This window comes from Protopterus annectens, chromosome 11.part0 (assembly GCF_019279795.1).
Source record: "Protopterus annectens isolate FY-2018-M chromosome 11.part0, PAN1.0, whole genome shotgun sequence".
Lineage (NCBI taxonomy): Eukaryota > Metazoa > Chordata > Ceratodontiformes > Protopteridae > Protopterus > Protopterus annectens.
The window spans coordinates 1,324,010,112-1,324,024,051 of record NC_056745.1 but is presented as its reverse complement, the minus strand read 5'-3'; the positions used below and the strand labels follow the sequence as shown (position 1 = coordinate 1,324,024,051).

At 39.7% G+C, this 13,940-nt stretch overlaps 1 protein-coding gene across 1 annotated transcript in view; it reads right to left on the bottom strand.

Annotated features, from left to right (window-relative positions):
* Nucleotides 1-2,418: 2,418 nt before the first annotated feature.
* LOC122815068 overlaps nucleotides 2,419-13,940 on the bottom strand; it is a 194,020-nt gene continuing 182,498 nt past the window's right edge. Inside the window, exons 8-9 of the mRNA XM_044087311.1 lie at nucleotides 4,768-4,859; nucleotides 2,419-2,440 (exon numbers count right to left, since the gene is read on the bottom strand). Coding sequence (XP_043943246.1) covers nucleotides 2,419-2,440; nucleotides 4,768-4,859 — 114 coding nt within the window. The remainder of the gene's footprint in view (nucleotides 2,441-4,767; nucleotides 4,860-13,940) is intronic.

Genomic DNA, 13,940 nt, shown 5'->3' with positions numbered 1-13,940 from the left:
AATGAAGTGATCCCAGGGGTGTATTTTCTGTTACCCATCCACTCGTCAAGGTTTCTCTTGAAAAGTCTTAGTGAGGGGCTCTGCCTAATATAGTTTGGAATTTTGTTCCAAAGCATGGGGAGTCTCTGTGACAGGAATCTATCCCTCCAGCATGTTCTATTTAATGTTGTGGTGAGGTTTAGCTCACTAGAGTGAGTGCCTCACAGTGGCTTGGATTTCTTTAGGTGGGGCATGTCCATCAATTCTAAGTTGGACATGGCTTTGTAAGTCAGGAAGAGATCACCTCTGAGTAAGTGATATGCCACTGAGTACAGCCGGAGTTTTTTCATTCGGGCTGCATAGGACATATGTTTGAGGCCGGTAATCCTCTTGGTGAGGTACTTTTGTGGTCTTTCCAGCTGTTGGAAGTGTCTTGTGAGGTAGATCCCAAATGGGCCATTGTACTCTATGATGGGTCTAATGAGTGACGAGTAGAGGGGCACTATAACCTATTTATTTCTAGATGCGAACCCTTTAGTAATTAGATGGGCCACATAGAAGGATTTCCTAACTACTTTGGCAATATATTTGTCAAAGGAGAGATTACTATCTACCTGGGTCCCTAGATCTCTTATTACCTCTTCTGTATTAAGGGGGCTGCCACCTATGTGGTAATTTATGGGTGTTTTGTTTTTCCCAAACGGGTTGACTATATATTTTTTGGCATTTAGCTTGAGGCCATGACTGTGACACCAGGTGTCCATCTCAGTAAGGCCCTTTTGGAGGATGTCTGTGTCAGCCAGAGAGTCAATTATGTCTCCCAGTTTGCAGTCATTGGTGAACTTGGTTAGTCATAGTCCTCCTGTATTTGCCTGTACTTCTGAGAAGTATATGCTGAACAGTAGGGGTTCCAGGACCGAGCCTTGCAGGACACCACTTGTGACTAGTTTAGAGTCGGATCTGGGGCCCGCTATTCTTACCGTGTGAGTTCTGTCTGTAAGCCATTTGGCAACCCATCTTGTGATGTAGGGGTTTATGTTCAGGCTGATGAGTTTTTCTGTAATACCCGAGTGGGGAATGGTGTCAAAAGCCTTGGCGTGGTCAAGATAGGCTGTGTGAACCATCTTTCCCTCATCTATGGCCTTGGTGACTGTCTTGAAGAAGTCAACCACATTTAGTAGGCATGATCTGCCCTTAACAAAGCTGAACTGGGTCAGGTCAAGTGTTTGGAGGTTTCCAATGTCTTTGTTAATGAGTTCCATGATGATGTACTCCATAGCCTTGCAGACCAGGCTAGTCAGGCTTATGGGGCGATAGTTACCAGGGTCAGTTGTGGCCCCTCCTTTGTGGGTAGGAATAACTGTTGCTGTGCACCATTCTATGGGCATGTAGCCTGTGGAGAGGCTGAGGTTGAACAGTGTGTTTAGGTGGGAGGTTAGTTCGTTCTGTAGTTCGTGCAAGACACAGCCTTGGACACCATCTGGTCCCATTGACGCTGTGTTTTTGGCTTTTGAAAGGGCTGTTTTCACCTGTGCGTCTGTGATTTTTGGGACACTACACTTTTCCGGTATTGTTGTGGGCCCTTTTGGGGGTGAGAGGGGGTGAAGTTTGCACTGAATCTATCTGCCAGGATGTTGGCAATGTCAGTAGGTTCAGTATATTTTGTGCTATTTTGCACTAGTTTAGTGCATATCTGTGAGTTGCTACTTAGATTCTTAACATAGCTAAAGAAGGCTTTGCGGTTATCTTTTGAATCCTTGGCTATTTTGTTTTTCAAAGTTAGCCTTGGATGATTTCATGAGGGACCTTAGTTTCTTACTGATACTGATCAGGGATGTCTTTCCTTCTTGGGATTTGCTTTTTTTCTGAACTAGCATCCACGGAGTTGGTATATATAAATTTGAGAGATGTGGGTGGTTTGCCCCAAAGGGAGGGGAGGTGCAGAGGACACTTAAAATTTCAGTTTTTCTTGTTTTGTTGATATATTTAGTATTTGCGTTGATTAATGTAGTTCCTCAGCATCTTGTTAGCCTTGGCTTCATAATGGATAATGCTGTTTTCCCCATCTTTTCTTTTATTTTCTTTCTCTATTTGTCAGGGTAGTTACATACATCACACCAAAGTCATAACACCTATAAAACCCAAAACATGATTTAAATATTAAAAAAGACAGTGCTTGCATCCCTTTCTTATCATTATGTAACTCTAGCTTGACATATATCCTGCTTCCAAAGTTAAATTTCTGACTAGGCATTCTCTACAACCAGTCTGTATTTATTCATTATTTATTTATTTTATTTTACATTTGATGACTGGGAAAGTCCGACTGGATACAGGTCCATTTTCAGCGGATGCCCGGGGAGAAAAGCTCCACTTAATGCAATGTTACAATACATGTAGTAAAATATATAACTGTTCTTAAGGCATGCAATTAAACATTTAAACAACATATTTAACATTTCTGCAAGGACATAAAAAAATCAATAGCATCAGAATAAAACTTCAGCATTTCTATATAGACATTTAAATCAAAACTATCAAAATAGAACATTGTTTGGCAAGAGTAGGTATTCAGAGGTTAGACATTTATAGTGGGAATAGGTATTCAGAGGTTTGAAACTTATAGGTGCTCTTTTGTGGAATTCTTGCAAAACTGCATTGTAGTGGCTTAGCCTGGGGAGTCACATGTGCACAGCCAGTTGTTAGTATAGTGGGTTTTGAGTAGTTTTTTAAATAGTGAAGCAGAGCTTGTAGATATTATATGATTTGGGAGTGAGTTCCAGATTTTTGCTATAGTACAGCCAAAAAGAGTTTTACCTGCTTCATTCTTATGTTTGATGACATTTGTGAGATTTCGGTCTGTTGATCTTAAGGTTTGGGTGGTGGTGTAGTGCTGTATTAGCTCTTGTAGAGCAGGAAATTTGTCAGAGAGGTACTACAGTCCATGGGCTGTGGAGAGTTGAGTAGCAAGAAGTAGTTGGGGCAACTCTAGCCAGTTGAGCTGTTTGAGGGAAAGGCAATGATGGGATCTACTAGAGGCACCTGTAGCAAACTTGGCAATCTTGTTATAGCAGGATGCCATTTTGTTTAGTTCACTGTGGTGAAGATTAGTCAGGATTGGGGAGGCATACAGTAGGGTGGATAATAGGTGTGATCTAGCAATAGTGGCTTTGGTGTAATTGGTCATGAACTGCTTGTTCCGATACAGTAGACCGAGCTTTTTGTTTACTTTTTTGATTGTTTGGGCTATGTGTATGTCAAACTTTAGATTGTTATCAATTATTACTCCTAGGAGTTTAGTGTCAGTTGTTGGAGTAATTGAGGTATTGTCCTTGGAGTTTATGGTGAAATCATTATTTAGTGCAAGAGCTCTACAAGGACTGAAGAGAAGTAGTTTTGTTTTTTTTGGGTTGAGTATAATTTTAATGCTAGAAAACCATAATTCAGCCAGAGTAAAGTTGTGCTGTGTTATTGTTTGAAGTTTGCTTAAGGCTGGGGTGGCACATATGATAGTGGCATTGTCTGCATATTGCACTATAGAGGCAGAGGGAGAGGTGGCAGCTATCTGATCTGTAAATATGGAGAAAAGTAAAGGACCAAGTATGGAACCTTGAGGGACTCCTATGGATACAGGTAGAAGGGAGGATAGCTGGTCCTGCCAAAGAACTGCTTGTTGGCGGCCTGATAAATAGCTGTTGAGCCATGATATAGTGAGGGAGTTAATGTTAAGGGTAGATAGAGTTTTGAGAAGAAGACTGTGCCTCAGAATCTGCTCTTCATAAACTATGTGCCTCAACTGATTATATTATTTAAGAAATTCTGTACCTACAGTGTGAAAATCATAACTTTCATATTTTTTGCTGAAATGTTTCATTATATGGACCTTCACAAACCAGCAAGGCATATGTATATCTATATATATATATATATATATATATATATATATATATATATATATATATATATATACACATACACAAACATATATGAATATACACATATATATATGTGTGTGTGTGTGTGTGTGTGTATATATATATATATATATATATATATACATATATATATATATATATATCTATATATCTATATATACAGGTCTACTTCAGAAACCCAAAAGCTCACTTACCCAACTTTTAAAAGTCAGACATGAAAAGCTAAACTCCAGAAGACAGACTGCTCAGAACACTGACATTTCACTACAGGTAAATAACTGCTTGACCAACCCAGCAAACAAACTAAAACTGAAGCAAAGAAAACCCACCAATGTGGTGGCTTTGTCCACCCTGGACCCCCAATGTGGGGGTTGCATCCCCCACACCCCCAATTAAATTTACCAACTCTGAGATCGCACTACAGCAGAGGTAAGAGGCAAAGGTCAACATGCTGACCAAGCGGTTATTTACCTATAGTGAAATGTCGGTGTTCTGAGCAGTCAGTCTTCTGGAGTTTCGTTTTTTTTGTCTCTGTGTTTTTAAAGTCAGGTAAGTGAGATTTCGGGTTTCTGAAGGGGACCCATATATATATATATATATATATATATATATATATATATATATATATATATATATCTGGCAGTTAAGCCAAATTTTCACATGAACAGAACAGATCCTATTTAATAAAAATGTATTAGAATGCATATGCCTTCCTTATTTTCTCTGGCAGCATAGGTAAAGGGTATATATTCATAATACATACTATTCCCTGTTATAATAATAATATCAGAATCTGTCTTTCCTTATGGAATTTAAAACAAAGCGGTTTTGTCAGGAAATTGGAGGACCTTACCTCTGTCTCTTAGACTGCATTACTGAAGTTCGCTCCCTCTTCACCTTTTCCAGCCTTTCTTTCACTCTTGTTTTCTGAAAGCCTCTGTCTTCCTACATGAAGAAAACAAAAATACACAATTAAACTAAGTGATGTAACTGCTATAACTATGCAGAAAAACTTTTTACAAAAATACAAGATTAACTGCAGTTTTACTGGTGCATTTTAAAATGCATGACTTTCAATTGAAACTGACACATATACATAGATGCTCAAAGCAGCTGGTAGATTTTTGTATATTTTTAAAACCCTTTACAGTACAATATCCTTCAACTACTGTTAGAAAAATATGTATTAATGTGTGTATGCTTAATGCCAAATTAATAATCAAGTATTTTAATACGCTTTTCATTCTGTTTTTCATGCACTGTGTTTTATACAAATTGAGTTTTATATGAGACTGAAAAAGATGCTTTTTGAAAACTGCAGTATGCCTTCTGAAACTTGCAAGTTGCCCTCTGACCTAGTAACTGCTAGCACAGCAATATTCTTGTTTATGCCTTGTGGAAATGTACTTGAGAAGCAGGTGTTTATATGCTAGGTCAGAAGTGAATGAATGAACAATGCCTTATGTTATAAATGTAATGATTTCAGACAAACAGCTCTGTCCAGAGGATGGGAACCTCTGCAGCTGTAGTAATTTAGAGATAAAGTAGACAAAGGATTATTAGAAAAATGAACTGCTAGCAATGTGCTTGATTTAGCCGTAGTATCTTGAATGTAACATAACATGTATCTAACTGAGAGTAACCAAGGCCATGTTGTTTTCCTCAGGAAGTTTCACATAAAAATTGATAAATCAGCAGAAATTCATGGGAAAGATGATCAGCAGATGATGATGAAAAAGGTGGTAATCTGTTACGTCAGCATGGTAGGGCATGATTAATTTGAGAATGTATAAAAATGAAAGTATTTCCTGTTTCTGTTTAGACAAACTCTGTATTAGCACGTTTTTGTCTCCTTGCTGCAAGATTAAAGTGCCTTAACCTGAACCTACCGTGTTTTGATCATTTTTAAAGTATATTTTTCCTTTGACAGATTGGTCCTTCGAGCCGGAAAGTACCTCTCGCTCTAGGCCTAGGTCAGAATTGGGCCCGGTAGCATGCATCCGTACGGAGAAGAGGCCAAATCGGCTCTTCTGTTTTGAAAGACCTCCGACTGAATTGTCGTTCGAAAGAGGCCAGCCACTGTTTCTGATCTGGGATTGGAGGACGAGTCAACGATCCAGTGGATCAACTCACAGAGGGTCAGGTAAGGAGGAATTACCTTAGTTCTGTTTTAAGATCAGGGACTAAGTACAGAACTGTTTTTTGTCAGGAAGATTTGTATGTGCAGATCAGGGACAGAAAAAGGGGTTACTGTTTTTGTCATAGATCAGGGAAACAGAATAGGTAGGCAGTTATTCTAGATAAACTGTGAAAAGGTATAGATTTGTGGTACCACGTGATAGAAAGGGTTACGTAACAATTTACAGCTTAGCTAAGACAGCAATGGGAAATCAGTGCACAAAAAGTTCCCGGGACACGCCCCTAACTGAAGACGCGAAGTATATGCAATTACAGCGTGCCGATAATGTTAAGTACTACACCAAATGGGTTGATAAGTATAAATTCGAGGGTAATTTAGATAAACTTGCACTTATGAAACTTGTAAAACAGTTAAAATAGACGCAAAAGGTCAACTAAAGAAGCAAAGACAATTAGGAGTCCCTCAGGCACGTAGGTGGCTTGAGGAAGCAAATTGCAGGGAGCAGAGAATTAAAAATTCAAAGACAATGTTCTTAGACAAAGAAGACAATAACTTGGTAATAGCAACAGCCCCTCCTTCGCCCTCTCCACTTTCGTTACCAGAATATGAAGTGAGTAGACGAACTGATCCACCTCCGCTATATCCAGCTGTCCCTGCAAAAACACAACCGTTTGTCAGGGATCCTATCGAGACCAGGTCTCGAACACGCGACTTGAGGAGGGAGATTGAATTAAATGAATTAAATAGAAAATCACAGGCTATAAGTGAAGAGGAGATATGTCCGCTCATAGAAGTACCGAATCCTCAGGCAGGGCAGGATCCGACTCTTTTAGTTTATAGACCGTGGACACCGGAAGATATCTGGAAAGCCACGGAGGGAATTCCCCACCCAAAAGTGAATTTTAGAAAATTTTTAGAAGACTTACAGGGTATGAGATTAAGTTACCATTTAAATGGAGAGGAAGTAGAAAAAGTAGTTAGGCAAATTGTGGGTCCAGATTGGCACATGATCAGTGGCGACTGGAATCCTCGTGCCGCACAACTTAGACCACTCCCTCATACTAATGTAGAACTGGATGGCAGAGTGAAAGGTCTGACAGACCGAATCTCTGAAAAGTGGAAGCCTAGGGCTGATTGGACTTGCATTAATCAATGCATTCAACAGGAAGGTGAAACAGTTGATAGATATTATGCTAGACTGTTAGAGTGTTTTAATAATCACTGCGGAATGCAGATACCTGAAAACCAGACACAAGATTCCTCATATGAACAACAGTTAAAGAATGCATTCTTGAAGGGTAGTATAACTCCCATTAGTAGCTTTATTTCAAAGCATATCGTAGATCATCGAACAAGTAGACTACAGCCATTACTTGAATATGCTAGACATGCAGAAAGACATTTTAATAGTAAAAAGAAAAAGAAAACTCAAGTATTTTCGGCAGAAGATGGGTCAGAAGTATTTGTAGTACAAACTGGGAAAAAGGGTAAGAAAAATACCCAGGGAAATAAACAATCTGACAAACGATCAGAAGATTTCGAAGAAAGAAAGAAAAAGGGTGAATGTTTTAAGTGCGGGAAAAAAGGACATTTAGCGAGGGATTGCAGGTTAAACAAGAAGGCGACTACAGAAAATAAGGAGCATGAGGAATGACTATATGATAGTCAGGAATCATTGGAAGAGAGTAAGCAGGGAAAAGTAAGTGCAAATATGATAGCAGGAGTAGAGGACGTGACACAAGGAGTAGAGGATGTATATGAATTCACAAACATAGAAGAAGATGAAATTTTAGACCTAGCTCTTTTGAGCTTAGAGCTTTACTTAGACACGAAACCAGAAGTGACGCTTCTGGTAGAGGGGAGGGAAGTTAAATTTTTGTGTGACTCAGGGACTTCACGGACCCTGATACACCCTTCCAAGTTACCGGAAGATACAGAATCACCAGATTATATACTAGTGAAAGCAGCCAATGGACAGCTGTATCGGGAGCCAATCTCCCATGACATAACAATAACAGACCCCGTTTCAGGAATGACCCAGAAAAGTAAAATTGTAGTTTCTGCAAAATGCCCAGTAAATCTTTTGGGTAGAGATTTGATGCAGATATTTGGCATAGCCGTAGTTCCAACCATGCAGGGTATGGAAGCACAGCAACAAATGGATACTTTTGTAGTGCGACCGGAGGGTGAAACATATTATTGGTACAGCCAGGACTTAGTTACGACTGGTCCAGGGGCAGTAACCGAAGAACTGATGAACGTAGCCATCAGCAAGTCCCCCTCCCTCGACATTGACAAACAGCATTTGTTGCATTGCACTCTATATTACTGTAATAGACCAGGACCTGATAAAGATTATGAACAGGAATTGTTTCAGAACCATGCAAACAGGCTAGTATTGCGAAATTTGTACTGGGATGCAGAGGGGAACAGTGTAGCAAGCTATTCATTGCTCCAGGAATTTTTAGCACTTTACAAATCCAATCGACTGCCACATGTTAGTTTGACTAAAAATAAAACTTTAAGATGGGCAGACTTAGGTGAAAAAGTCACAAGGTGGGAAAAGCAGACAGAATTAGAGCTCTCTGAACAAGGAGTACAGAAACAGAAATTGAATTGGATTACACAGACATACCCAGCTGTGCACTCACAGGCTAGTGAGAATATTACTCTTATTGGAAGAAGAGGAAAAATCCTTGCGGGGCATACCAGATATTCTCTGGTCAGCAGGGAAATTAGATGCAGGACTTATACGAACAGCAGGACCAGTTACCATAACACCAAAGTCAGTATTTAGACCCCAAAAAAGACAGTATCCCTTGAGAAAGGATGCAGAGGTAGGAATTAAGCCTATCATAGCAGCCTTACTTAAGGAAGGAGTCTTAACAGAATCTCCTGATTCACCATGTAATACACCTTTATTTCCTGTCAGGAAAGCAAACGGGGAATGGCGTATGGTCCAAGACTTACAAGCTGTAAATAACGCAGTTATACCCAGGGCACCAACGGTGCCAGATCCACACACCTTACTGAATGATTTAAAGCCAGAGCAAAAATATTTTTCAGTGGTAGACATTAGTAATGCATTTTTCTTGATACCGATACACCCTGACAGCCAATATTGGTTTGCATTTACATTTCAGGGAAAGCGGTACACATATACAAGATTACCACAGGGATATTGTGAAAGTCCAACAATATTTGCACAGGAAATGGCAAGCAACCTGGCGGGATTTATCCCACCGAAAGGTCAGATTTTACTTTATGTAGACAACATTCTGCTGGCAGCCCCCACCCAGCAAGAATGCAAAGAGGACACGATAGCTTTATTACAATTTTTAGCTACTCAAGGTCACAAAGTAAACAAAGACAAGCCACAGCTTTGCAGAAAACAAGTTAAGTACTTGGGATATGTAATATCCAAAGAAGGTAGAATATTAGATGAAGATAGAAAAACAGCAATTTTACAAGCACCTAGACCAACTACCAAGAAGGAAATGATGTCCTTCCTGGGAACTACTAATTTCTGTCGGAGTTGGATACCGAACTATGCTTTGGAATCTGCTCCACTGGCCGATTTAATATTTAAAAACCGATGGCAGCACAGGATTTATTACAATGGACACCTGAAGCAGAAGCAGCTTTCTGTAAGCTGAAACAACTGATAATATCATCCTTAGTTCTAGGATTACCAAACTATCACAAGCAGTTTATTTAAACTGTAGATTGTAAGCAAGGTTATATGACATCAGTATTGACACAGCAACATGGGGACAAACAACGCCCCGTAGCTTACTATTTATCACAGTTAGACCCAGTGGCGCGATCCCTGCCCCACTGTGTACAAGCAGTAGTTGCAGCTGCAATGGCAGTGCAGGCTTCGGCCTCAGTAGTGCTATTCCACCCTCTCACGTTGAGAGTGCCTCACGCAGTTGCAATTATCTTACTGCAAGAAAAAGTAGCATATCTTTCTCCAGCTAGGCATCTTTCCTGTATGACCATACTGTTGAGCCAACCTCATATGACAATTGAATGATGCACAACTTTGAATCCGTCAACTTTGCTTCCAACCCCTGCAGATGGCAAACCACACTGCTGCCTGCAGGAGATTGAGCAAAAGACATTACCTAGACAGGACCTTACGGATGTTCCCTTGGATGATGCCGAGGTGACATACTACGTGGACGGCTCATGCAGGAGGGGTCCTACAGGACAGAACCTAGTGGGGTATGCAGTCATTTCTGATACTGAAACTTTGGAGGCAAAATCTTTACCACACAACGTATCTGCACAAGAGGCAGAATTGATTGCCTTGACAAGGGCATGTACCTTAGCGAAAGGAAGAAAGTAAACATTTATGCTGACAGTCAGTATGCTTTTTCTACTGTACATGTTTTTGCACAACAGTGGAAAAATAGAGGAATGATAACATCTACTGGTAAATCGATCAATCATGCGCAATTTATTTTAGACTTGTTAGATTCAATTCAGTTACCTAAAAAAGTAGCTATTTGCAAATGCGTAGCTCATACGAAACAACAGGACAGGATTTCAGAAGGTAATGCACGGGCTGATACAGCTGCGAAGCAGGCAGCTTCAGCCACAGGAACTTTTCTTTTGAGTGAGGAATTACAACCCTCAGAGACTTTAGATTTAGAAATGTTAAAAACAATGCAAACACTTACTACAAATATAGAAAAACAAAAGTGGATAAAACAAGGAGCAATCCTGGAAAAGGGACTGTACATCTCCAAGGAAAAGAAACCGATTTTGCCATCTAATTTGTTTAGATATGCAGCATTGTTGAGCCATGGGCAGAGCCATGTCTCAACAGGGGGGATGGTACAGTTAGTGAATCGAGTATTTACAACCTATGGATTTACCAATTATACAAAAAATTTTTGTGCAGCATGCCATGTTTGTAACAAGCATCATGCACAAGGGGCGTTGAAGCCTAAGCAAGGGAATTTTCCTACACCACCATATCCGTTCCATACTATTTGTATGGATTTCATAGAATTGAATAAATGTGAAAATAAGAGGTATTGCCTTGTTATTATAGACATGTTTTCCAAATGGGTAGAAGCGTTTCCAACTAAAAATCCAGATGCAGCTAGGGTTGCAAAGGTCCTTGTTAAAGAAATTATACCCAGATTTGGTATACCAGAAAAGATTTATAGTGATAACGGGACACATTTTGTGAACCAAACGATTCAGCAACTTAGTCGCTATTTTGGGATATCGTTAAAGAACCACTGCACTTATCACCCCCAGTCTGCAGGGTTAGTAGAGAGGCATAATGGGGTATTGAAGAACAAACTTAGGAAGTTGATAGCAGAGACACAGAAAAACTGGGTGCACTGTTTGCCTTTAGCACTGTTGAGTATGAGAACTGTTCCAAATGCGAAGGGATTAACTCCTTTTGAAACTTTGTTTGGGAGGGCTTATTATACACCTCAGTGGAAACCTCTCATGTCTACAGAGCAGGAGGCTGACAGTTCACTTGCAGGGTATATGAGGCGATTTTTGAATAACAAACTGTTTCAGTTAAATTCTGTTTCAGATAAAGAGCAACTGAAATCGGAAGCACCAGTAGCCCCAGGCACCTGGGTCTGGGTGAAGATTGTGAAGCGAAAGAATTGGAGTTCTCCGAAGTGGGAAGGTCCGTACCAAGTACTACTGTCGACACCCACTGCAGTCAACATCGCAGAGCGAGCTTCCTGGATTCATTTGACGCACTGTAAACTGGTTAAAAACTTTGAACTGGACAAAAACTTTGTTACTGTTGCACAACAAGAACAAAATGGCCAGGTACAGAGTGAGTAGAGACATTGAGCAACCTCAGAAAACTTGTATGATCATTTTTATTGCAATATTAATCACACTGTTCTTTTTGTTGTGGCCACTCCTTTTTCCTGCCACAAAGGTTGAACTGATTAGACGTAATGAATCAAACATAGACTGGCATCCGAACTTTAACACTTATCAGGCAATTACACGTGTGTACGCAGAGACTTTTAATGTTTCGAACTGCTGGGTCTGTACGGCCATACCAACAGCATACGGGGGTTTATTAATGACTGCTATCCCCCTAGGGATCAATGAGACCTGGGAAAATTTGTTTTTTGACACAGTTGCTATTAAAGCGGATGATAAAGTAGCACTGTATTTGCCTGTGACACAAAAAGGAATTGTATGTTTCTATAAAAATGATACCATCCAAGTGGGATGGAGGAAGTGTAATGTTACAGTACAGTATAAATGTTATAGAAAACCAAATGATTTGAGTGGATCTTGTAGTACAGATTATGACTCATTTTTGAAATCTATGCATAAGACTCTTGATCAGGTACAACGCAATCCTGTACTTTTTAAACAGTTATCTGTAATAGACAGGAAAATGTTTCATGCAGGGCAGTTATTTCGTAACAAAGTAATAACTAAGGTAGAAGACTGTTATTTTGTGTGTGGTAAAAAAGACCTGAGAATTGGTCTGGCAGTTGTTTTTTGGGGTACCTGGTTCCAGCCATCCGACACACTGCAGCTTTGCCTCAAGGAAGTATTTGAAATACTCAAGACATAACCAAAAAGACTGTTAAGAAACCTGAGAATCCAGTGGGACGAATTGAAGCAGGCTGGAAAGACTAGCGTGATGTGGGAACCAAACTTGTGCACATGGACTTGAGTGATGCTGTTATATCCTGGGCAGGTATATCACCTATGTATGGCGGAGTTAAATCAATATGGGAGCTGCGAAAACTGTCCAAACTTCTCGAAGTAATGAGTAATGCGACTTTTTCTGCTCTTGAACTGATAACTGATGAACTGAATGCCATGAGAACTGTAGTGCTCCAAAACCAAATGGCTCTTGACTTCACCCTAGCGACAAGAGGCGGAACTTGCGCTTTGATCAAAGAAGAATGCTGTGCGTTTATTCCTGACCATCAGCATGAGATTAACGATCATCTCAAGGTGATTCAGCAAGTGTCAGCCATAACCAAGCCAGGCCCAAACCCTCTGACAGACTTTTTCCAGAATGCCTTTGGGGGTGGGGCTCCATCTTTATGAACATATTGATTGCTATTGGGGTAGGATTACTCCTAATAGGAGTTTGTATTTGTTGTGGAATCCCCTGCATGAAGAGATTAATTAAAGAATTCATAGATATATCCGTATCTGAGACTATGTATCAAAGTACTGAATTTGAAGAGCTGCTAGAATGCGAAACACTTTCATAAAAGTTTAAACTGAATGACTTTCTTAACTGCAAATCCTGAATGGAAGAGGTTAGGAAAAGAAGAAAGCTGTTTATTCTTTTTTGAAAATAGAATAAAAAGTATTAACAGGAGGGAAATGTTAGAAAAATATGTATTAATGTGTGTATGCTTAATGCCAAATTAATAATCAAGTATTTTAATACACTTTTCATTCTGTTTTTCATGCACTGTGTTTTATACAAATTGAGTTTCATATGAGACTGAAAAAGATGCTTTTTGAAAACTGCAGTATGCCTTCTGAAACTTGTAAGTTGCCCTCTGACCTAGTAACTGCTAGCACAGCAATATTCTTGTTCATGCCTTGTGGAAATGTACTTGAGAAGCAGGTGTTTATCTGCTAGGTCAGAAGTGAATGAATGAACAATGCCTTATGTTATAAATGTAATGATTTCAGACAAACAGCTCTGTCCAGAGGATGGGAACCTCTGCAGCTGTAGTAATTTAGAGATAAAGTAGACAAAGGATTATTAGAGAAATGAACTGCTAGCATTGTGCTTGATTTAGCCGTAGTATCTTGAATGTAACATAACATGTATCTAACTGAGAGTAACCAAGGCCATGTTGTTTTCCTCAGGAAGTTTCACATAAAAATTGATAAATCAGCAGAAA